At 45.3% G+C, this 25,630-nt stretch overlaps 2 protein-coding genes across 2 annotated transcripts; both read right to left on the bottom strand.

Moving 5' to 3' along the window:
• Positions 1 to 4,634: 4,634 nt before the first annotated feature.
• LOC123425554 (putative polyol transporter 1) lies at positions 4,635 to 7,748 on the bottom strand. The gene is made up of 3 exons (XM_045109246.1): positions 6,754 to 7,748; positions 6,406 to 6,538; positions 4,635 to 6,319 (listed from the first exon to the last, which is right to left on the bottom strand). Exons 2-3 carry the CDS (start codon positions 6,491 to 6,493, stop codon positions 4,956 to 4,958), a joined length of 1,452 nt encoding a protein of 483 aa, XP_044965181.1. The 5' UTR covers positions 6,494 to 6,538; positions 6,754 to 7,748; the 3' UTR covers positions 4,635 to 4,955.
• Positions 7,749 to 7,834: 86 nt separating this feature from the next.
• LOC123425555 (probable stress-associated endoplasmic reticulum protein) lies at positions 7,835 to 10,991 on the bottom strand. Its single transcript, XM_045109247.1, has 3 exons — positions 10,884 to 10,991; positions 8,798 to 8,951; positions 7,835 to 8,123 (listed from the first exon to the last, which is right to left on the bottom strand). Exons 1-3 carry the CDS (start codon positions 10,884 to 10,886, stop codon positions 8,077 to 8,079), a joined length of 204 nt encoding a protein of 67 aa, XP_044965182.1. The 5' UTR covers positions 10,887 to 10,991; the 3' UTR covers positions 7,835 to 8,076.
• Between the last annotated feature and the right edge of the window lie 14,639 nt (positions 10,992 to 25,630).

Raw genomic sequence — 25,630 nt, 5'->3', positions numbered from 1 at the left:
GATGAAGAACGTGGTCGCTGGAAGTTGGGCGTTATCGTAGGATAGGTTTAGCTCCGATAGCTCTCTTTTTTAACGAATAATGTTAAAAATGTAATGAATGTGCTCTGATCTATATAAAAAATCAGTCGATTTACATGAAGTACGTCCAGTATATTTAAACCACTGTTTGAACTGTATGCGGGTAGTATTGGACCAGTCTGCGGATGCGGAAGCAAATTTATAAGTCATCCTTGGAGATGCCGTAACATATTATTTCCTTTGCAATGATGGTTTGATTTTTTTCTTTGTAATGCACTAGCAAAAGGGCCCGTGCGTTGCAACGAAAGAAAAGAAAATCATACGCTCTTAATTTATAAAAAATGTCTATAATCTGAGACTTCGTAGTTACGGCACAAACACATATGGTCTTACCCTCCAAAAGTTCAGTTTAAGATTCCATGGGTCTTCTATTTTAACACGGCTTGCATGTAGATTTAATACATACAAAGAAACGGACAAGTGGCCTTCAATTTCATCTCCAATCCTGATTTGGTTGACGTGTTTATCCTTAATCCGGACTAGTACCGCTATGAAAGAAAGACGAATAATGAATTATTTATTAAAATTGCATCCTTGATAAAAAAAACTTATTAAATGTTTAACATGTAAAGTAACATCATATTCAAACTCTACATATTTTTCTAATCAAATTCCATATATAACATGTTAAATTTGAAGTTACGGTTTAGAAGATATGAGTATTTTAAAAAAATATTTAAATATACTGCGGGTTTAATGTTAAAAACACCAGAGGATTTTCTATAAAATAGCAAGACGAACTAAGAATATAAAAAATATATTAATAGGTATAGAAGACAACTTCGTAATTACTGTTACCTGATCACTTTCCTAATCAAGATCATAAATCTATATATCTGATAATAAAGGGATTATTGCTTTGGATGGTACGCCATGAAAATTATCCTCCAAATTGTAAAATATTATCCATCAATGTCACTTATAAGTGATAAAAAATGTTTCACACAGGTAAACTCCCCGTCTGGGCCGTTCCATGCGGTAGGGACCAACGCACCGGAAGGACGCGCAGATTTGGGCTCGCCCATGTCCGGATGACCTGTTTCTAATTTAATTTTACTTTTTGTCTTTTTTACTTCATACAATTTGGGGCTTCAATTTTTTTTAAAAAAATAAATAAGTGATAATTTTGAAATAAAATGTTTAATAAATCATAAATATTTGTGCATTAAAAAAACATTCAGAATTTTGTAAAAAGAAGTTTGTTTATTAAATAAATGCTCAAAACTTTTAAACAAATATTTGAGAAATAAATGTTTATGCTTTTTTAAAAAGTCTGTGCATTATTATTTTTTATTGAAATTGAACAAAAAGATGCCATTTCAAAGAAATTTCATGCGTGAAAAAATATCCTAAAAATTCAAAAAATGTTCATAACTTACAGAATTATTTATTCATTCTTAAAATCTTCACTGATTCAAATAATGATCATGCATTTCAAACAATGTTCATTAAATAAAAAAATGTCCGTGAATTTAGAAAATGATCCATCAACTTCCAAATAAATGTTTGTCGATTCAAGAGAATTGTTTACAATTACTCACAATTAAAAAAATGTGTGCATTTGTAGTATAAATGTTCATGAATTCAAAAAGAAATTGAGTTTTAAAATGTTTGAAACTTTTTAAAAATGTTCACAAATTTGAAGAATATCCGTGATTTCAAATATATTCACGAGTTTTAAAAATGTACATGGTTTCATCAAATTGAGAGTGATGATGCATCTCGGTGATGCAGCAAAAAGCATCCATGGCCATTGAAGATGATGCATTTTTCTTCTCCCGTTACAACGACGGGCGAAAACCATTTTTAAATAAATACGAATATCCAATATATATTCCTACTGTAGTTCATTAAGCAGAATTGGTATGCATTTCCACACTTGCAGCAATGTACAAACAATTATCTATATTTTTGTTAAACACAGTACAAATGCAAACGCTTATTTATACGTGCATGTGCTATCTCTATGAACGCACACACGCATACTTATCTGTATGAGCATCTTTGAGAGACTGAGCGGGCATATCATCTTGAAATTTACAAACTCACCGTAGGCACCTCTTCATCGATGAAACGTCTCCTGCCACTAAATGTACATCGCCAGAAATCTTAAAATAAATCCAAAAATAAATTCGAGAACCAGGATTTAAACCCCGATGGACTAAAAATATCATGTTTCCTCTAATCATACAATCACAGTCAGTTCGCACGAACAATTACCTATAGATCACTGAAAAAACTCATGGACGCCTACCTGTACGTCGATACTATACTATACTACTTTCCGTCTGCGTAAATACAATGGAATTTCCCCTTCTTTTCTTAAGAAATTTTGTATATCATTAAACAAATGTCACATTACAACACAAAATCACAAAAACCACTACAAAAAAGATTAAACAAATGTCATATTACAACACGAAATCACGAAAACCATGATAGAACAAGAGAGATGACACATGTCTAGAAACATTTACAAGAAAACTTCATTGAAGCAGATTTTTGCGACAGCCATTGTTGCCACTTGCCATCTTCGGAGACGAAGAAACACCATCATCCATAAAGGCTTTGTGAGTCAAAGAAAAGACCTGCCGCCGGCAAAGCCATTATCGTTGTGGCGCGTCGATCGGGGATCATCCCGTGCTTCTCGAAATCTAGATCCACTACATGTCATCGAGGCAAAACACCAAAACTACATGTCCATGAGGCAAAACACCAAAACTACATCTCGTCAATGTCGTCAAGGCAGAAAACTGAAACTACCACCCACAAGCCTCCAACCTTGTTCGTCGACTTCCATTTTCTTCCAAACAAAGACGGCACCACACAGGATGAGATCCGCCATAGGCACAACAAACACCATTAGATCCCACATATCCCTCGAGTTCACCACCAAGGAGTCATCAAGATGGGACTGAGATCGGGAAATTTTTATTCCGAACGCCAACGTCATTGCCATCCAAATGCCGTGAACACAATAAACCTAACCCTAAGAGCATCTACAGCGGACCCCTCAAACCCGCTTCAAACGTTAAAACAACTCGTCTGGTCACTTATCAATCATAAAAAATTAACCCAGCCGGACCCCTCATACCCATCTCAAATGCCTAGACTGACCGACACCCATCATATTCATCTCAACAACGAGGATGATATGAGGGCTCCGGACGCGTCCGGTCGGTCCGCTACGTACAACGCGACCCCATCCCGGACATTTTTTTTTCTTTATTCATTTCTCTCTCTCTTTTCTTGTCCACGATCCCGTGCAGATGACCAGGCATATCAGAAAAAATATGAAAGATGCGGCTGCGCAGATGAAAAAGTAGAGGTTTAAAACGGATGTCCGCGAACGATTTGAGGGACCGGATTTGCAACTTCCGGCTGTAGATGCCCTAACTACAGCCGAGTGAAGAGTCGGGTTCCCTCGCCCATCCGTTAACGGAACGACGACCGGAGAGCAAGAGATGCCACGGTCTCGCCGGCAGAGCGCGGGAGGACTTTGTCGCTTCCCTGATCGCTTTTCCCGGACGAGAGAAGTTAGAGCATCTCCAACAGCGGCGCTAAAAAATGCGCACGCGCAGTAAACTGAACTTTTAGCACGCGCGGGACGAAATCACGCGCTGGAACGGACGCGGAAAAATAGCGCGTGCGGTAAACTATTGCGCGTGCGGGAGAAAGCGGGCGGCCGCGTGCTAGATTTGGCGCACCGCTTTCAATGCGCCTATAAAATGGAGCGCTCGCCACGCGGCTGGTCATAGCCACGCGCCATCTGCCGCTTCCTCGCCGCTGTCTCTGTCGCTCCCTCGTCGCTTCCTCTGCCACCATGTCGCCGCGCCACCGTGGATCCTCGGGCTACCGCGGCGTCCGCGAGCGCCGCTTCAGCGTCTACTACGCCGAGATCAGGTTCGACGATGTTCGCCTCAGCCTCGACACCTTCGAAACCTCGCACGAGGCCGCCCGCGCGTACGACGCTGCAGCGTGGCGCCTAGGGAGGCCTTGTGCGCGGATGAACTTTCAGGATGTCTACACGCGCGAGCAGGCGCGGGACCTCGCCCCTCCGCTTCGTCTGATAACAGACCAGGACCGTGAGGAGCACCATCGGCGGCAGCGCTGGCTCCTCGTCGCCGAGGAGGACCAACAAGCCATGGCGGAGTGGCGCCGGCGCTACCCGGAGGACGTCGCCGCCGAGAACGCCTTCTAGGCGGAGAGGACGGCAAGGCGTCGCGAGGAACGACACGACCGGCGTCGACGCAAGTTACTCGCTATATTGCAGTGCGTGGTTGTCGACAATGGTGGAACGTCCATCTTCACTTCTGACGATGAATGTTGGGAGGACGCATGGCTATCTACCTCGGACAGCACCCACAGTGACGTCTCTAAATAGTTTTATCTATCTATATAGTTTATTATCGTGTTGGACTAATTTTATTATCTATATTATCTATATTATCTATAAGTGTTGGACTAATTTTATGTTTTAATTTGCAGCGTCTGTCGAAGCGCCGCGCACATGCTAAAATATGTTGCGACTGCTAGAGCCGGCGCTTGTCGGCGCGTTAAAAAAACTAGACGCACGCTGTAAATTCCTTTTTTGGGCGCTGGTCGAAGCGCTCTTAGAGATCGTGAATTTCCCCTTCTTAATGCCGAGCAACAATGACATTGTCGTTCTGAGCGATAACGACCGATCGGAACTCTGCTCCCAAATTTCTACTGTAACATTTTCCATTCCCGCACGAACATCCACGAGGCACCGACTGCGTGCTATCGCCAGTCCTCGTTAGCGCGCACGCACAGGAGAAATGCAAGAATGGCGTCGCTAGCATCGCCTGGCCAATGACCGGAGGGAACCCATCCTTGCCTGCGGTGCCGTCGCCCGTTCAGCCGTGGATCAAGCTGGCTAGACTAGCGGCGGACGTGGTTATTGGGAAAGACCGTACGTGAATGAAGCTGGCTCGCCTCCTCCTCGCGCCAAGAAGGCACGCACAAAAGAACATCCACACGAGCACGCCGACCGCGGGGCAAACGAGCAAGCCCCCGTGCACGGGAACGGAGGTGGCACCGTACGCCCTCGCGAAGCTCCACAAGACCGACGCCGTGTTCGCCACGGCTGCCGCCGCCCACAGCCACCGGCTGCTGCCGGACGACGACGCAGCGTCCGCCCACTGCGCCGGCCCGGGCGCGATCCACACCAGCGCTATCAGCGACAGCAGCATGGTCGCGGACATCCCCCTCGACCGCTTCAGCTGCTCCTGCCGCCGGGTCATGCCGACGTGGCCGCCCCGGTGCGGCATGGGGTGGGACGGCGCGCGGCTTCCTGCGGCGAGTGCCGTCACCAGCAGCAAGCCGAGCTCCACGAGGACCAGCGACACGGAGAAGGACATCACCACGACGATCCCGAACGCCAGCAGCGCCCTCGGCATCTGCCGGGCCGACGAGACGCCGACGTCGAGGAACGCGCGCTGCACGTACTGGGACATGCGCCCCATGCCGGATGCGAAGACCTTGGCGACCAGCGCGCTGACGACCGCGCGGGGGAGAGGCTCCGTCGGCCTCGCCAGCAGCTCCCGCCATATCGCGCACTCCTTCTTCCACCGGTTACGTGTCACCGACGTCGCCACCTTCTCTTCGGTGCCATCGTGCGGCGTGCCGAGCTCGGCTTTTATCTCAAGCCAACGGAGCTCCGCCTCCTCCAGCGTCGCAGACGTTCTGGAGAGCACACGCCGGGCCTTGGTCACCTGGTCCCTGGCCACGAGCCACCGGGGCGACTCCGGCATGAGAAGGACGGCGAAGCTGAGCGAGGCCGGAACGGCCGTTCCGGAGACTATGGTCAGCCACCAGGCGAGGTGCGCCGGGAGCTTCAAGAAGCCCGTGGAGTAGCAGAGGGAGCCGAGGATGCAGCCGAGGTACACGAAGCCGTCCGGGTGGGAGGTGAGGGCGCCGCGCACCGAGGAGGGGCTGAGCTCGGCGACGTACGCCGGGACGATCATGAGCGCCTGGCCCATGCCGACGCCGTTGACGAAGACACCGGCCGCGAACGCCGCGGGGCCGGCGGCGAGCCCCCTGGCGAGCGCGCCAACGCAGAGCACCGCGGCAGAGAGGAGGACGGTGCGGCGGTCCCCGATGAGGCACTGCGCTACCACGGCGGTGAACGCGCCCACGAGGGTGGAGAGCACCACTATGCACGCCAGGAGCCTCAGGTCGGCCTCCGCGAGCACGGCCGTGCTGCTCACCATGGCCAGGTCTGCGTCAACACGCACTTGCAAATTGAACAGTGTGGCAATGGATCACAACACGGAGACACTTGCATGCGTGGGAGTTCATTCTCACCGTAGCCCAAGAAGAGGGGCGTCGCCGCCGAGAGCACGGTGGCGGCAAGTGCATACTTGTTTACAGGGCGCCTTCCCGGCTTCGCCATCTCCGAGGAATCAGGCCGGCTCCGGCGATCTTTCCGTCAGGTACTCTGCACATTGGTGGTGATCACGTACTAAGATGAGGTCAAGAAGTGTGAGCAGCGTGGAAATTGTTAATTGATCAACTCATCCCAGCGTGCTGCGCCGTGCATGCCACCTACACCTACTACTATTTCATTTCAAAACTTTCACCTCTCCACAACGAACTGGATGCAAAGAAATAGAGGCGAATGCCGGACCTGCTGGTTGGCATTTGTCCACGAACCTGAGCAAGATGCAGTTCAACAAGATATGTAGTTGGATGAGCATTTCAGCGGTGAGACGAGAATCCCTAGACTCCAATCCTCTTCATTCCCGCAGAATGAACCCCTCCACACGAATCCGCCTTTAGGCATCACACACGATGGATTCCTGGCGTCCTTGCGCCAAAGACATGAGCTCTACGGCAAGGATCTGGGAAGGTGGAGTTCAGATCCGACCAATCTCATCTCCACGAGTGATGCAGTTGCGGTAGACCATGCAACGAACGAAACTTCCTTTAACCAACTCCTCCGGAAACCAGGTATCAAACGCCCAAGAAACCCTCTCACACTCTCCCAAGTGGTTGACTGGTAGTACGAGTAACAACTAATAACTACCCTAATTACCAGGGAGCAACTGTAGACTGACCGGGTCAGGACAATATTATATGTATTCTGTAAGATAATCGTACTATTACCATGTACTCCTCCTTAAGCAAGGAAGATTTAAGAAGATGCATCCCCTAAAATAACCTAGGTCGCTGCTTTGGGGATTGATCTTCTGAAGCTGACTGTGCACCGTGCTTAATCTCGATATTAATCTGTATCCTGCACTTGCATGATTTTGGGCGAGATGGGGATGAGTGCCAAAGGACAGGGCCCATTGTAAATTCCGAGTCAGAAGATTGCAGCCAAGTCGGCTAAGAGTAAACCAACGGAATACAGTTAATCAGGGCGGACGCAGATGAGCCGGGCTCAGAAATGCAGCGTTTCGGTGCCAAAAATTCCAAAAAAAAAACTCTCATGGTAGATAAGTTCTTGCGTGAGATCCGCTTCAATTTTCACATCATTTAAACATCTAAGGAGCTCTCAGCAAAAAAATAAATTAAATAAAAACAGTGAACAAACAGTAAACTTTTTAGAGGTCCTTAATTTGTCTTTTTTGCGAGAGGATGTCCAATTGAAACGGACATCACACATGAAATTATCTACTATGCAAAAGACAATTGGACTTATTTGTATTTATGTTTATTTTTTTAATCAGGGCATGTGCATATGAGCCTGGGCTCAAAAATGGATTTTCGCTGAATACATTATTCAAGTATGTAAAGCAAATTATAACCAGATATTAAATGGAAATTTTCCAATGGCGTGAGGCCCCGATTGATACAGATTAGCAGTCCAATGGTATGACCTCCATATAACTTAAACTCCACCAAGTACAACGGCAAGAGGTATAACAGGCATCACAAGAGTACCAGCTATCTCATTCAGTTCTATTTTAAACTGACAACCAACTGCATATGACAACCCTGTTCATTGTCACTATAAGTAGAGCGCCATTATACTCAGAAGAGGCCAGCGCTTGAGGCTGTCCTGATGATCTGGAACAGAGCTGCATGGAGAAAAGAGTGGACAAGACATGAGAAGGAATTTGAAGTATCTGTCGATGCAGCGGTTTTTCATTTGCAGAACTCTTTAATGTGAGTCACAAGTTCTATAATATTTATAGAAAAATAAACTATTCCTTTGCATCAGATTAGAGTAGCTGATGCCCACGGATAGTAATATTAGTTGTCAACAAACCATATGTGAATCAAATCAGACCAGGGTTACAGTTTCTAACCTTTTCGAACAGGATACACTAATAAATTTAGAAGGGTCAGAAGTACTACACCAAGAATTGAATAACATTTTAAAAGAAAAGAAAAAACAATGGTGTATATTGTAAATACCAAATATCTCACTACTAACACACTGCTTTAAGATTACCAGTTTGGTTCTCTAAAAAAATACTGCAGTTTAGCACAAGATACCAGTTCGTTCTCTACAAAGATAGCAGTTTAGCACAATCTAATTTCCATAAAACATACAAAGCTCTCTGCACTTACTAAAATGCGAGCATGCTATTTTCCTACCAATAGAAACTTATCGGGATTGTCTTTTAGTTGGTCCAGTTATTTGAAGAAAAATGTTGAGACATGTTTTTGTTGGTAAGCTGACATACCAAACAAGTGGAGTGTACAATCAACAACTCAAACATATAACACCATAAATGCAGAAACTTACATGACCCAACCACAACGAAGACAAAAAATCCAAGCACGATAGGTGCAACAGGATAATCATTTCCTTTCTTGACTGTCTCCGGAACAGAACCCCTCTTCATGATATTCTTCTCAAATAGTGCAATTTTCCTATCAGCAACACGTCTTGAGGTAGTCTGCACAAAAAATCAGTGAAGGGGTAACATATAAGCATTGTTTATTTTGGATACAGAGTCAAGGAAATAACATTCATAATGGTGTTAAATAGTTTCAAGTAACAACACACTAATTCCGTACTCGATGCCAGTAATGCTATACAGTACAAATTCCAACTTTTAGCCATACAGCAAAGACTAATCAAGGTAAGCTCTATGATACCATCACGAGCTAACTGATGATTTATCCAATTTGCCAAGAAATAGAGTTTGATTTGCCCGTTAGGAAGAACGTAACAGGTATGGACGAGCAAGGCAGACTTCTAGAATTGACTCGTAAATATAGTAAAATTGTAAGGTTAAGGTTTACTCAGTGAACTATGACATTTGTGCCTTTTGCTTGATCTATTATTATACAGTTAACAAAAGCAAATACAAAGCTCATGAGGAAAATGTATGAATAAGACAGAATCACATAGAAAAGAAACATCTAGCTCTCAGTTTAGTAAACTCTAACTGAGAGCAATCACTAATTGTTAGATCTTAACTCAAAATATAAGAGTCCTAAATATAAATAATAAACCAACTATAATAAAAACATATGATATACTAGAAGTTGTGAAAGGTTACAAGCGGACATAGTATACACGTCAGTTGCATGGGGAAATTAATACTCCCTCAAGAAGCAAAAAAATATTCTGACTCTGTGGTGGCAAGCATCGAAATCAAGAGAAGCAAGTGAGGAAAGGAGTCCATAATAAAATTGCTTGATACCATTGACCAAATAAGATGGCTACCTCACAGAAATGCAGTCAAACTTCTAGTTTTCTTTAGATTCTTAAATACAAAAATGTCACCTTTCAATAAAAAAAGTGCGAGTGCACCCACTTGCAGTTCGTCATTTTCCGAATGCTTGCTAAATACCTAAATACCCATACGTTGATACAATTAACAAATTAATAGATTCCTCCATAAGAAAGTAGAAACTACTCAACATGTAACGAAACCATGATGCTAAACTTAGCCTATGTGATACCCTCGTCAGTTACTATTATATACTATTAGTGGCACTTGCGGGTAATTATATTCCAACTTTGGCAGTAGAAAAGATCATCATCTCGACAGTTTGTAAGAGATCTAAGGGCTCACATCAGGAGCCACCAAGGAGGTGAACCGCCCGCCCGCCGCCAAGTAATGATAATGCAAAAACTCGTCCGTAAAATCCGACACCATTTATCATTTCTCACTAGTTAGTAGTACATACTAAAGTATAAACTTGAAACTTTAGTAGGGTGCAATGAAAGACATGTTACCACACATATTATAAAGATTTATGGGGAGAACGCATCAAGCACTCGAGCAATGCACACAAACCAACAATCTGAACTGCAGGATGCCAGCCAAACGTATATATAGCACAAACTGCAAACAGCACAGATCTTCAAGCAAACCTTGCACATCTTCTTTATAATTATAAAAATATAACTTGTATGTACGCAAAATTCCCACAAATACAGTGCTAAGATTTCTTCATCTGAAACTGACGAGATCTATGCGAGGACTGCAAAGCATAGACAAGAGATACCGCAAAGAAGTCGCTAGAAAGTGCATCCTACGAAAAGCGTGCATCCTTTTTAAAAAGTTAGATCCTCCTGAAGCGAATGTTCTTTTCTTCCACATACACACACAAGAGAATCTACAGATACGATACAATAGTATAGTATCTACACCAGTCAGTCAGGTCCTGTCAACGAAAAAGCCAAAGATAAACCATCGATTCAACCAATCGGACAAGAAAACACGCGGGGCAACGCCGGATCTGCCACAGCAACGCTCGGACTAAACGTCGACACTCGCAGACAGATTCCTCTCCACAGAGCCGAGCAGAACAGGCAACGCTAACCATCGCGGGGGGTACGGGGGATGGGGGGAGGCGGGATGCGGGCTACTAACCATGGCGACGACGATGAGGGGAACGTCGGCGGGTTGCCGACAGCAGGGACGCGGCTGAAGACGGGGAGAGGGTCAGAGGAGTGGAGGGGGGGGGGGGGGGGGTCCCTGCGGAGGAATTTGGGAGACGGCGACGGACGGGGCTGAAAGAATGCGAGGCGCGTCCGAGTCGGTCCGCCTTTTATTGTGCGCGCCGGGGCCGGACCGCTCTCGCGTTTCCCGTGGGCTACCTGCGTTGTGCGGGCGGCGGCCGACTCGTGGAAGGCGTGACGCGACGGCGACCGGCAGATAAGGTCGAAATGAATGCGGAGATATCCTTCCTTCCTTTTGCGGCTATACCGCTTCGTCCAAAGTCTGGCGCGGGGAGGTTCTGTTTTGTGCCTCGTTTTGGTGCTTGAAAGATGGCAGGGGGCATATGTGGCCGTGTGGTCCTCGGTGCGCGGAACGCGTGCGACAAGGGGGGTTTCCCGATCCGATCGGGCATGGCATCAACCCCTGTCTCTGGTTCGTTCTTGTGCAAGGCAGGCGAGAGAGAGAGAGGAAACGATTCCTCGCAGAAGTGTGATAAGAGCAAATCTTCAGACTGGTTGAGACATGTTGATGTACTAGCTTTCATCTCACTGTCGAAATTGATTCCAAATCCCGTAGATGTGTTTCAAATTTTAGGCGATTTCCTCGCCCCGTATTTACCCATAATCACTCCCATTAATCACACATTCCCCAAACCCATCTGACGCGTCCCTTATCCCATTTCCATTCCCAAATCACCTCCTTCCTGAGCTCTTGCTCTAAATTCATGTGCCATGATTCAATCATCTCTTAGACTCCCCGTGATGAAAATAACATAGGTGGTATTTTCTTCGTCACGGTTTAGAAGGCGTGCATGGAAATTCTCTGTAACCTAGGTGGTTATTGATTGGCTGTGAGATGAGTTAAAAATAGCATTCACACTACACATGCATATAGAAGTAGTACAATGGAGTACTAATTAGGTACTAGGAGTAATGCAATGCGACTTAAATCTTGTCTATTGTAAAAATGCACGTAAATTTAACCATGCCTTCTAAACCGTGACAGATGAAGTACTATAGATGTCATCTACGCAAAATAAAAAAAATATGACGTGACAACTGATTAATGAGAAGAAAGAGAAATTGAGTAACTTAACTGGTTACTCATACTTATCAAGGTAAGATGAGCATATAAACTAATAAATGAAAGGCTCGATGTTAATACCTCTATGTTAATATTCACTGTGAAGATAGTAACTTAGATTAGTAACATATGCATGTTACTACTCTATGTTACTCCTCATTGTGAGTAGTCTTAAGACGTGTTTGGTTACTTGCATCGTTTTTACTCTTTTGTGTGCTTGATCCAGTTGGGTCTAGCTAAACATATGGAGACAAAAATCAACATGTGCATGTCGATTGATTGTCTGCGTTGCATCAAGGTCCAGCTAAGTGCATGTTGTTTGGTTGCATATGTTTTGTGTTTCAAGTGTGAGCAGATGTAAATCACAGTTGTTTAGTTGTGTGCAAGCACTTGATATGCTTACCTCTTTCAAATATGATGGACTTACCACCCATTTATGAGCACACAACACACATAGATCATCATTAGCAAGATCAAAGTAAGAACAAAGCAAGTACTATTAGCCATACGTTTTTAAAAAATAGAGCATTTAATGTCCTTGTTAGGCCCCAGGGTGTTGCTCCATGGGCAAAATATGAACAACTTCACAGCAAAAGAGTCGATGGGGTTTCAGTTCAAACTACACTACTTAAGTTCAGACTAGGAGGAACAAGCTACTCGCTCCGTCCCACAATATAAGAGCGTTTTAACACTAGTGTAGTGTTAAAAACGATCTTATATTATGGGACGGAAGGAGTATATAGCATGAGCGATGTCACGGACGCAACTCTGCTTGGAGCACCGGACCCTGTAGATGTTGGAGTTGTTGGCGTTGAAGATCTGCACCTTGAGCCCGAGACAGTAGAGCCTGAAGACTACAAGGTCGCCGAGGAGGACTTGTGCCGGGAGTAGAAGTACTCCCAGCCGTGCCCCAGCACCATGTGCCCCTTGAAGTAGTGCACCTGGACCCAGAGCTCACACCACTTGTTGGCGGAGAGGTCGACGACGCGAGGAGGGGTGGTGATCAGACATTGATTCATCACCGACCTAAATTTAGGCGGGATGATGAGCATGGTGATGTCCTCCTGGTCCCTGGTCTGCATGTAGAACCTGGTAGGTTCCCATGCACCCTCCTCGTGGTCGGTCGTCAGCCTCCTGCCAACGCCAGCTACATCCTCATGTAGTCCACCCTGCCAGGGAGCACCACCCTCTTCATCCACCGGTTAGTGGGGATGAGGTCCTCCGCCGCCTCCACGTCGGCGACGACCTGCACACCACCACCGACTCTGTCCCACTCCGTCTTCATTATCTTCTCAGCAAGATGTGATCAGTACTAACACATGATCACTACTAACAATGATCAGAGATAGCAATGATCAATGACATCACTGATCAAAATCTAATAATGATCAGTGATAAGAGTGATCACAATCTACCCTAATCAGAGCTACCACTCATCAGATCTAGCCAACAATCACATGTCCTACTCTGATCATGTATGTCCTACTTGCACCTACTATTTTTGACATTCGGTTATGTCCTACTTGCCTGCCACATGCACTCACATACCCTAGCAACAAGAGCAAGATGATCAGTAAGAACTAACAACGGCAACAAAAACAGGAGCAACATGAGCACTAAGAGCAAAAACACTAGTAACAGCACCAAGACTAATAATGTGACAGTAAGAACTAACAATGTGGCACTACAAAGTAACAATGTGGCAGTAGAAACTTATAATGTGGCACTAAGACTAACAATGTGGCAGTAGATAGTAACAATGTGCCACTAAAATGATGCAAACTAACACTGCACTATGAACAATCTAGCCATGTGATATGAACAAAGTAGGCATGCACTCTGGTTCATCCCCAAAACAGTGGATTCTTATCGTATCCAGTCGAATTTGGTCGAATCTACTGTCCTAGAACACAACTTGAACTATCCTAAGAACCCTAAGCAATAAGCAAAGGGAGATTTGAGAGCTTACAATGGGGGTTGCCGGCATAGCGTACGCCAGCCATGGAGAAAAGTCGGCGGTAAGAGGGGTGTTGGCGACGCCAATGAAGAGGACCCGACCATTTCGAGGTCCGCGGTCGTGGACCTCGTCCTTCGCTGGCTCGAAGATGACGTCGTCATCCTGTAGCTCCCCTCCCCTGGCACACGGATGCAGAGGAGAAAACCTTCGTATTGGGGTAAAAACACCCCCATAAGAGGGGTCGGCAAAGGACATCGTCACGAGGGTATTGGATCCCCGTCGGGTTTTCGTCGAAGGAGTAGACCACTGGCTCCAGTGGCGAAGCCAGAGCGACTGTCATCGGTGCTGCATTGGCTCGAGGCAGCAGCATGGTGCAGAAAGGGGGGAGGAGCTCGCAGTGTCGTCGCAAGATCTAATCTGGTGGAGGAGAGGCCGCAAGTCTACTTCGTAACTTTTATTCTTGTAGACGTTGTTGGGCCTCTAGGTGCAGAGTGTTGTACAAATTTCCCTCAAGTGGATGGCCTAAGGTTTATCAGTCCGTGGGAGATGTAGAATGAAGATGGTCTTTCTCAAAAAACCGAGCAATCAAAGAAAATAAATCTCTTGTGTCCCCAACACACCCAATATAATGGTAAATTGTATGGGTGCACTAGTTCGGCAAAGAGATGGTGATACAAGTGTAGTATGGATAGTAGAAATAGATTTTTATAATCTGAATAAATAAAAAACAGCGAGGTAACAAGTAGTAAACATCAAGCAGAATGTTATATAAATGCTTGGAAGTCAGGCCTAGTGCAATCTCTCAACAATGCTAACATAATAGAATCATATGATCATCCCTCAACGCGCGACAAAGAATCACTGCAAAGTTCATATCTATCAGAGAAAATAAGATGAAACTATTGTAGGTAGTCAAACCACCTCAAAGTCATCCTTTCCGACCAATCTATTGGGCTATTCTTATAGGTGTCACAAAGAACCATAGAGTTCGTACTAAAATAATACCAATGATAGATATCAATCAACTCTAATGTCACCTAGATACTGCAATGTCACCTCAAGTATCCGTGGGTTAATTATTAGACATGCATCAAACAATTTCAGATTCATCATATTCAATCCAATACAAAGAACTTCAAAGAGTACCCTGAGATATATATCAGAGAAAGTAGGACTAGAACGTTGAGGGAGTCTGAATTATGAAAATAGGATTATACTCACCCATTCAATGGGGTTATGATTCGAGTAGCCTTCCTTGGTGCTCATACAGATGAACTCTTCCTTTTCTCCTTTGAAGAGGTCGGCCAATATAGCAGCTATCACTGCGTGGTTGGCGGGACCTTCCCGTTTGTACCGTGTCGCGTCACTTAAACCATTGTAATGCCACAAAGGATGGGATCTTTGTTGAAGAGGCTGGACACATCGATTAATGATCATGGCGATCACGTCAATGGTGGTTAGCTTGTGGTGTGCTAACAGTCTCACCTTGGAAACCAGTTGTTTCACTTCTGAACTATCCTCCTGGGAAGGACTCTTCTCACGTGAGTAGAATCGCTTCTTAAGGGGAACTGTTGAGAATTCGGGCAAACCCCTCCGAACTAGATCAAATAATGGGACATCTTCAATATAGAACCACTCGGAGGTCCACTCTTCGGAAGCTTTCTTTGGGGTGCCTACAGGATACCTCATCCCAGCTATACGCCACACTTCTACTCCGCCTACTTCACAAATTGTCCCTCCTTGAGTATGAGGGACAAGGCAGAAAAACTTCCTCCATAGATCAAAATGGGCTTCATAGCCTAGAAACATATCGCAAAGCGAAACGAAGCCCGAGATGTGAAGAATGGATCCAGGGTGAGGTGGTGGAGTTGAATCCCGTAAAATTCTAATAAACGCCTTAAAAGGGGGTGAACAGGGAAGCCCAAGCCTCGTGATAGGAAGGGAACGAAACATACCCTCTCTTCCTTACGAGGAGTGGGGAATTTCTCCGTGAAGGCTTCACCATTTGTCCACGTTAACTCGAAATGGGAAGGCACCAGATCTGAGGAAGGAAGATATCCCTGCACCTCTAGGTCACGCAAACAAAGACGAGAAACAGAGCAGCTTGCCCAGTTGCCTGGGAGAGGGCCATGAGAGTGCGAGGAGGATCTTGGAGCCCTCGCCATGTTTGTCGGCTCTTTGATGTTCTTCTCGACGGTTGGGGAAAAGGGTGTGTTGCTTGAAGCATGCTTGGATTATTTAATAAATGGATTTCTCCTGCACGCGTTAAGGGTTTTTTAAAAGAATATTGGAACCACCCGTCTCCTATTAGGGCACAAAAATTGAGGGATGTCATCAACCGTGTAGTGGAAAGGTCAGTTTTGTGGGCCATGCGCCGCTTCGACAATCGGGAATGTGATGCAAGCCGAACATAGGGGAAGAGCGGAACTCGCCCCGCAAGCCAAAGACTTTGGACGCGTGAAGATGTTAGATCAAGACCGCGCCATTGGAGTCCAGTTCGGGGGCAATTGAGGGAGTCTGGGACTAGGGGGTCCTCGGGTCGCTTACCTACTTTCATCGACCGGACTCATGGGCCATCTTATAATTGTCTTGGAGATCGAACTATAAGATGACACAGTATCAAGAATGGACTCCTCCGAAGACTTAGCGTACGCTCCAAGGCAAGATGATGATCGACATATTTTCTCCCTGGTGTAACCGACATTGTGTAACCCTAGTATCCCTGGTATCTATATAAACTAAAGAGATTTTAGTACATAGGGCACGTTAAGATCATTACTCCTAGGGTTTTATACCACAACATACGATCTTGAGGTAGATCAACTATGTATTCGATACTCTGCCATCAATATAAAAAAACAGCACGTACGGTTTTACCTCCATCAGGAGGGCCTGAACCTGGGTAAACATTGTCTCCGTTGTCTCCTGTTACCTATCAATCCAAGATCCGTAGTTCGGGAAACCCTACCCCAGATTCGCCAATTTTGACACTCACATTGGTGCTTTCATTGAGAGTTCCGCTGTGTGATCACCAATGAATCGATGGCTCGCTTAATCATCAGCGACAACTTCTGTAATGGGGACGTTTTTGTCCTCGAACAGATCATCGTGTTTGGCAGCATCATGCTGCATGCTGATCTGACCGGGTGCCTTGGCCAGGTCAGGAACCTCGCCCCCGATCAGGAGATCAGGTTTGGGAACCTAGAGTTCATCGCTGGCTCCCGGGGAGATCTTATTCTAACAAAACTTTCGACTCCCCCTAAAGAGCTCTCGAGCCATGACGTACCGGCGTCGGGGATGGTGGACCACGCCCTCAAAGTTTCCTCCACCCTCAGTTCGGCCCTAGAGCCTGAACGAGTCGACGCATCCGAATTATCTTTGGATGACCACTACCCTGATGCAACTTTAAGCACCCTGGGAACCACGACATTGTGGGTTGACCCCATGTACTCTAAAAACATGGACTCCATGGATGTTGCGGAACTGAATGAGATGCTTGGCCAAATCCAGTCCATAAGGATAACAGACAAACAACCTTCACTCTACGATTAGATCGGGCTTAGGCCTGACGATAGGAAAATTCATGTCCCACCCATCATGCACCTGGTTGCCACCCTCGAGGACCCGGTTGAGGGTTCGCCTACCCATCTACCAGAGCTTAAGACGATATTGTTGAAAATATGCCCTAGAGGCAATAATAAATTGGTTATTATTATCTTTCCTTATTCATAATAATCTTTATTATCCATGCTAGATTGTATTGATTGGAAACTCAAATACATGTGTGGATACATAGACAACACACTGTCCCTAGTGAGCCTCTAGTTCACTAGTTCGTTGAACAAAGATGGTCAAGATTTCCTGGCCATAGGCAAGTGTTTTCACTTGATAACGGGATCACATCATTAGGAGAATGATGTGATGGACAAGACCCAAACTATAAACGTAGCATATGATCGTGTCAGTTTATTGCTACTGTTTTCTGCATGTCAATGTATCTGTTCCTATGACCATGAGATCATGCAACTCCCGGACACTGGAGGAATACCTTGTGTGTATCGAACGTCGCAACGTAACTGGGTGACTATAAAGGTGCTTTACAGGTATCTTCGAAGGTGTCTGTTGGGTTGGCATGGATCAATACAAGGATTTGTCACTCCGTGTGACGGAGAGGTATCTCGGGGCCCACTCGGTAATACAACATCACGACAAGCCTTGCAAGCAATGTGACTGATGAGTTAGTTACAGGATCTTGTATTACATAACGAGTAAAGAGACTTGCCAGCAATGAGATTGAACTAGGTATGAAGATACCGACGATCGAATCTCGGGTAGGTAACATACCGAAGGACAAAGGGAACATCATACGGGATTAACTAAATCCTTGACATAGAGGTTCAATAGATAAGATCTTCATAGAATATGTAGGATCCAATATGGGCATCCAGGTCCCACTATTGGATATTGATCGGAGAGTGTCTCACGTCATGTCTGCATAGTTCTCGAACCCGCAGGGTGTGCACACTTAAGATTCGGTGACGTTTCTGTATAGTTGAGTTATAGGTGTTGGTAATCGAAAGTTGTTCGGAGTCTTGGATGAGATCCAGGATGTCACGAGGAGCTCCGGAATGGTCCGGAGGTAAAGATTAATATATAGGAAGTCCTGTTTTGGTCACCGGAAAAGTTTCAGGCTCATCGGTAGTGTACCGGGAGTGTCGGGAGGGGTGCGGGGGACCATCGGGAGGGGTGTCACGCCCCAAGGGATCTCATGGGCTATGGGAAGAGATAAACCAGACCCTAGTGGGCTGGAATAAGTTCCCACTAAGGCCAATAAGGTTTGAGAAGGAAAAAACACAAGGTGGAAAGAGTTTCCAAGTGGGAAGGTGGAATCCTACTCCAAGTAGGATTGGAGTAGGACTCCTCCACCTCCAATTTCGGCCAAACCTTGAGGTTTTGAGGCTGCCTCCTCCCCTCCCTCCCTCCTATATGTAGTGGTGATTTAGGGCTGATTTGAGACAACTTTTTGCCACGTGCAACTCAGATCTAGACACAATAGTTCTTCCTCTAGATCGTATTTCTGCGGAGCTCGGGCGGAGCCCTCCAGGATTAGATCTTCACCACCACCGGAGCGCCGTCACGCTGCCGGAGAACTCTTCTACCTCTCCACCCCCTCTTGCTGGATCAAGAAGGTGGAGATCATCATCGAGCTGTACGTGTGCTGAACGCGGAGGTGCCGTCCGTTCGGCACTAGATCGGAACGGATCATGAAGAAGGATCGCAAGATGGTTCGTGAGACGGATCGCGGGACGGTTTGTTGGACGGATCGCAGGACAGATCATGGGACGGATCACATGACGGTTCATGGAATAGTTCGTGGGGCGGTTCGACGGACGTGAAGACGTTCCACTACATCAACCGCATTTCTTAACGCTTCCTGCTGTCGTTCTACAAGGGTACGTAGATCCAAATCTCCTCTCATAGATGGACATCACCATGATAGGTCTTCGTGTGCGTAGGAAATTTTTTGTTTCCCATGCAACATTCCCCAACAGTGGTATCAGAGCTAGGTTCATGCATAGATGTTATCTCGAGTAGAACACAAAGGGTTTTGTGGATGGTGATGTTCGATTTGTTGCCCTCCTTAGTCTTTTCTCGATTCGGCGGTATTGTTGGATTGAAGCGGCCCGGATCGACATTATTCGTACGCTTACGAAAGACTGGTTTCATCGATTGACATGCAACCTCGTTGCATAAAGATGACTGGCGGGTGTCGGTTTCTTCAACTTTAGTTGAATTGGTTTTGACCGAGGCGGTCCTTGGAGAGGTTAAATAAAAATTTGCACATCTTCGTTGTGGTTTTTGCGTAAGTAAGATGCGATCATACTAAATACCCATAGCTGCCACGTAAAACATGCAACAACAAATTAGAGGACGTCTAACTTGTTTTTGCAGGGTATGCTTGTGATATGATATGGCCAATGACGTGATGTGATATATTGGATGTATGAGATGATCATGTTGTAATAGTTAATATCGACTTGCACGTCTATGGTACGGTAACCGGCAGGAGCCATAGGGTTGTCTATAAACTAACGTTTGCGTTTGCAGATGCGCTTACTATATTGATAGGACGTAGCTTTAGTAGTAATAGCATAAGTAGCACGACAACCTCGATGGTGAGACGTTGATGGAGATAATGATGATGGAGATCATGGTGTGGCGCCGGTGGGAAGAAGATCGTGTCGGTGCTTTGGTGATGGAGATCAAGAAGCACAAGATGATGGCCATATCATGTCACTTATGAATTGCATGTGATGTTAATCCTTTTATGCACCTTATTTTGCTTAGAACAACGGTAGCATTATGAGGTGATCTCTCACTAAAATTGCAAGACGAAATTGTGTCCTCCCCGAATGTGCACCATTGCGACAGTTCTTCATTCGAGACACCACGTGATGATCGGGTGTGATAGACTCAACGTTCACCTACAACGGGTGCAAAACAGTTGCACACGCGGAACACTCGGGTTAAACTTGACGAGCCTAGCATGTGCAGACATGGCCTCGGAACACAAGAGACCGAAAGGCGAGCATGAATCGTATAGTTGATATGATTAGCATAGAGATGCTTACCACTGAAACTATTCTCAACTCACGTGATGATCGGACTTGAGTTAGTGGATTTGGATCATGTACCACTCAAATGACTAGAGAGATGTACTTTTTGAGTGGGAGTTTATTAAGTAATTTGATTAGTTAAACTCTAATTATCATGAACATAGTCAAAAGGTCTTTGCGAATTATGATGTAGCTTGCGCTATAGCTCTACTGTTTTTATATGATCCTAGAGAAAATTTAGTTGAAAGTTGATAGTAGCAACTTTATGGACTAAGTCCGTAAAACTGAGGATTGTCCTCATTACTGTGCAGAAGGCTTATGTCCTTAATGCACCACTCGGTGTGCTGCACCTCGAGCGTCGTCTGTGGATGTTGCGAACATCTGACATACACGTTTTGATGACTACGTGATAGTTCAGTGTGTGATACTTAATGGCTTAGAAGCAAGGCGCCGAAGACGTTTTGAAACATCGGGGAGCATAAGAGATGTTCTAGGAGATGAAATTGAGATTTCATGCTCGTGCCCTTGTTGAGAGGTGTGAGACTTCCGACAAGATTCTTTGTCAAAAAGTAGAGGAGAAAAACTCAAATTATTGAGCATGTTCTCAGATTGTCTCAGTACAACAATCGCTTGAATCAAGTGGGAGTTAATCTTCCAGATGAGATAGTGATGGTTCTCCGAAGTCACTTCACCAAGCTGCTAGAGCTTCGTGATGAACTACAAACATATCAAGGATAGATATGATGACCCTTGAGCGATTCACAATGTTTGACACTACAAGAGTAGAAATCAAGAAGGAGCATCAATTGTTGATGGTTAGTAAAACCACTAGTTTCAAGTAAGGCAAGGGCTAGAAGGGACACTTCATGAAACGGCAAACCAGTTGCTGCTCTAATGAAGAAACCCAGGATTGAACCCAAACCCGAGACTAAGTGCTTCTATTATGAGGGGAACGGTCACTGAGGCGGAGCTACCCTAGATGCTTGGTAGATAAGAAGGCTGGCAAAGTCGACATAAGTATATTTGATATACATGATATTGATGTGTACTTTACTAGTACTCCTAGTAGCACGAGGGTATTGGGTACCGATTCGGTTGCTAAGTAATTAGTAACTCGAAATGAAGTCTACATTATAAACGGAGACTAGCTAAAGGCGAGGTGACGATAAGTGTTGGAAGTGTTTCCAAGGTTGATGTGATCAAACATCGCACGCTCCCTCTGTCATCGGTATTGGTGGTAAAACCTAAATAATTGTTATTTTGTGTTTGCGTTGAGCATGAACATCATTGGATCGTGTTTATTGCAATACGATTATTCATTCAAAGATAATAATAGTTGTTCTATTTGCTTGAATAATTACCCTTCAATGGTTTATTGAATCTCGATCGTAGTGCTACACATGTTCATAATATTGGTGCCAAAAGATACAAAGTAATAATGATAGTACCACTTACTTGTGGCACTGCCACTTGAGTCATGTTGGTATAAATGCATGAAGAAGCTCCATATAGATGGATCGTTTGGACTCACTTGATTTTGAATCACTTGAGACATGCAAATCATGCCACATGAAACAACAGAGTAACTTGTTGGGAGTAATACATTTTTTATGTGTGCAGTCCAATGAGTGCTGAGGCACGCAGTGGATATCGTTATGTTCTTACTTCATTGATGATTTGAGTAGATATAGGAGTATTTACTTGATGAATCACAAGTCTGAAATATTGAAAAGTTCAAAGCTATTTCAGAGTGAAGATCGTCGTGACAAGAGGATAAACTGTTTACGATATGATCATACAGATGAATATCTCAGTTGCGAGTTTTGGTACACAGTTAAGACAATGTGGAAATTGTTTCGCAATACATGCCACCTAGAACACCATAGTGTGATGGTGTGTCCGAACGTCATAGCCACGCCCTATTTTGATATGTTGCATACTTTGATGTCTCTTATCGAATTGCCACTATCGTTTATGGGTTATGCATTAGAGACAACCACATTCACTTTAAATAGGGCACCGCGTATTTCCATTGATATGACACAATATAGACTATGGTTTGGAGAAACCTGAGCTATAGTTTCTTCAAAGTTTGGGGCTGCGACGCTTATGTGAAAAAGTTTCAGTGTGATAAGCTCGAACCCAAAGCGGATAAATGCATCTTCATAGGATATCCAAAACAATTGGATACATCTCCTATCTCAGATCCGGAAGCAAAGTGTTTGTTTCTAGAAACGGGTCCTTAATCAAGGAAAGGTTTCTCTCGAAAGAATTGAGTGGGAGGGTGGTGGTACTTGATGAGGTTAGTGAACCGTCACTTAAACAAGTGTGTAGCAGGGCTGTCACGCACAAGATGCGACCCTATCCTCAATTTGGCACGAAGGCCTCGTCAGGGATAGAAGCGCATCTCGTCGTGTCGCAAGAATGGATATCGTTACAAGTACATGTACTGAAAAGAAGAGATATATATACAGAGTTGGCTTACACTCGCCACAAGCTACATCAGAGTCACTTCAGTACATTACATAATCATCAAGAGTAAGAGCAGGGTCCGACTACGGACGAAAACAAACGAGAAAAATGAAACGACGTCCATCCTTGCTATCCCAGGCTGCCGGCCTGGAACCCATCCTAGATCGATAAAGAAGAAGAAGAAGAAGCAACTCCAAATGAACAATCAACACGCTCGCGTCAAGTAACCTTTACCTGTACCTGCAACTGGTGTTGTAGTAATCTGTGAGCCACAGGGGACTCAGCAATCTCATTTCCAAAGGTATCAAGACTAGCAAAGCTTAATGGGTGAGGCATGGTTAAGTGGTGAGGTTGCAGCAGCGACTAAGCATATATTTGGTGGCTAACTTACGAATACCATAAATAAGAGGGGGAATATCTATGCATAACGGGCGTGAACTACTGATGATCAAATTAATGATACTGAACACCTACCTACGTCAGACATAACCCCACCGTGTCCTCGATCGGAGAAGGAACTCACGAAAGAGACAATCACGGTTACGCACACAGTTGGCATATTTTAATTAAGTTAACTTCAAGTTATCTAGAACCAGTGTTAAACAAAGCTTCCACGTTGCCACATAACCACGGGCACGACTTTCTGAAAAGATTTAACCCTGCAGGGGTGCTCCAACTAGTCCATCACAAATTGCCACAAGCCGCATAGAAATCCTCAATCACGAAGCTCGCGATCTCGTCGGATTCCCTAGTGGAAAACCTCAACTCTGAGATTACCCAAAGCATCACCGGAATCCCGATGCACAAGATATTCCGTCAAAGGTAAAACTAACCCAGCAAGGCCGCCCGACGTGTCGACGATCCCGATAGGAGTCGCGTACCTCGTTCTCAGGACACGACGGATGGGTCACACTAGGAGAACCAAACCTCGGGTTGCCCCGCGGTGGCCCCGTAGTTTGCCAATTTGGACCAACACTCATGAGGAGCATTGGCCCGGGGGTTGATTAAATTATCCTCGGGGTCCGGAAAGTCCCTATGCAATTTTATTAGGTGTTTAGGCAAATGTAGTACCAAAGTTGGGCCTTGCCAGACCAGTCTTAATCTAAAACGAATTATCAAGGGGGTCCCCATAACAACCCCAATCGTGTTAGGAGCGCTCAATTATGGAACATAACACCGGTAGCTGAAACTAAGGGGGCAAAGGTGGAACAAAACACCAGGCTAGAAAGGCCGAGCCTTCCACCTTTTACCAAGTGTATAGGTGCATTAAATTAAATAGCATTAATATGGTGATAAGACAAGGAACCCATGTTATCACATGGAAGCATCTGCACCTACAACTAGCAACGCTAACAACAAGGTTAAGCAAGTAGTAACATAGCCAATCAGTGGTTTGCTAGGTCGAACAGGTTTAAGGTTATCATGGCATTGTTGCGAGGCTGATATTTAACATGTGGTAGGCAACGAGACATAATCGATAGAAACGATAAAACTAGCAGGGCAATGATAGTAATGGTATCTGGGGAAATGGTCATCTTGCCTGAGATCCCGCTTGGAAGAAGAATGACTCCGAGATGTCGGCGAACCAACATAGTCGTACGGGTCCTCACATTCCGAAACGCTTGCGGAACTCTATCGAGACGGAGCACACCGGAAACAAACATCAACACAGATATTCGCCACACGATGCACAACATGATGCATTACCTACTATGATGCATGATCAGCTCAATGATGCAAGGGATGGCATGGCAATTCACCTCAGACAAACACTACACATTAAGTGAAGCTCGATATGCAACGAGTTACATATCGATGAAACTCCACGATCAATTATTTAATTCACTCCCGATTATTTACCCGGCAATATTAAATTGGTTAACATGGCAAGAGGTGAAGCGATAATTCTACATGGCATCCTCGACGGTTAACACGCGGAGCAAAGAGCGGAGCTACGGCACAAGAACATGCAACACGAGATATCATGCCATGAATGCGACATGCATGCAAGTTACAACATCACAGCAAGAAGGGAAATAAGCATATGTCGCCACGGCGAGCGAAGGATACCATGGCGGCAAGACGGAAACGAAGCCAGGGCAACATTCCTATCCCGATAACTCATCGGGGTATCGTGCCAACGTTTACGAAGCGTGCGGGAACGGTAAATAAAGATGGGGTGATCCCGGTTACCGGGTTCCCATGTGTCGGGGCACAACATAAGAGGAACACAACGTACCACGGGCAACATACGGTGCATACCTATATTCAACTCATACAACACATGCATTCGTTACACGACATGTCTCATCGGTATACCTTCGACGCGTGCGAATCTGAGGGGTTCGGTTCGATGAAGGAGATCAACGGTCGTCGTGGTCGTCATGGAAGTCAGGGAAGTCGGGTCTCGCCGACGGTAGTCGTACGCTCGACGTAGTGGTACACGGTTCTTCGACGTCGGTAGTCGAACACGTCCTCCAAAGATGTCCGGGGGTCGTCGTGGACGTCGTGGTACTAGCGGCGAACTTGTCGATTCCATGAAGGAGGGT

The sequence above is a fragment of the Hordeum vulgare genome, chromosome 2H (genome assembly GCF_904849725.1).
Source record: "Hordeum vulgare subsp. vulgare chromosome 2H, MorexV3_pseudomolecules_assembly, whole genome shotgun sequence".
Lineage (NCBI taxonomy): Eukaryota > Viridiplantae > Streptophyta > Magnoliopsida > Poales > Poaceae > Hordeum > Hordeum vulgare.
The sequence above is the reverse complement of the archived record's forward strand: the minus strand, read 5'-3'. Positions and strand labels throughout refer to the sequence as shown.

Coding starts and splice junctions, on each gene's coding strand:
- LOC123425555 (XM_045109247.1), bottom strand. Junction 8,124..8,797: donor CTTCGTTGTGGTTGGGTCAT/GTAAGTTTCTGC, acceptor TTCTCCATGCAG/CTCTGTTCCAGATCATCAGG.
- LOC123425554 (XM_045109246.1), bottom strand. CDS start 6,493: ATGGCGAAGCCGGGAAGGCGCCCTGTAAACAAGTATGCACTTGCCGCC. Junction 6,320..6,405: donor GCCCCTCTTCTTGGGCTACG/GTGAGAATGAAC, acceptor GTGTTGACGCAG/ACCTGGCCATGGTGAGCAGC.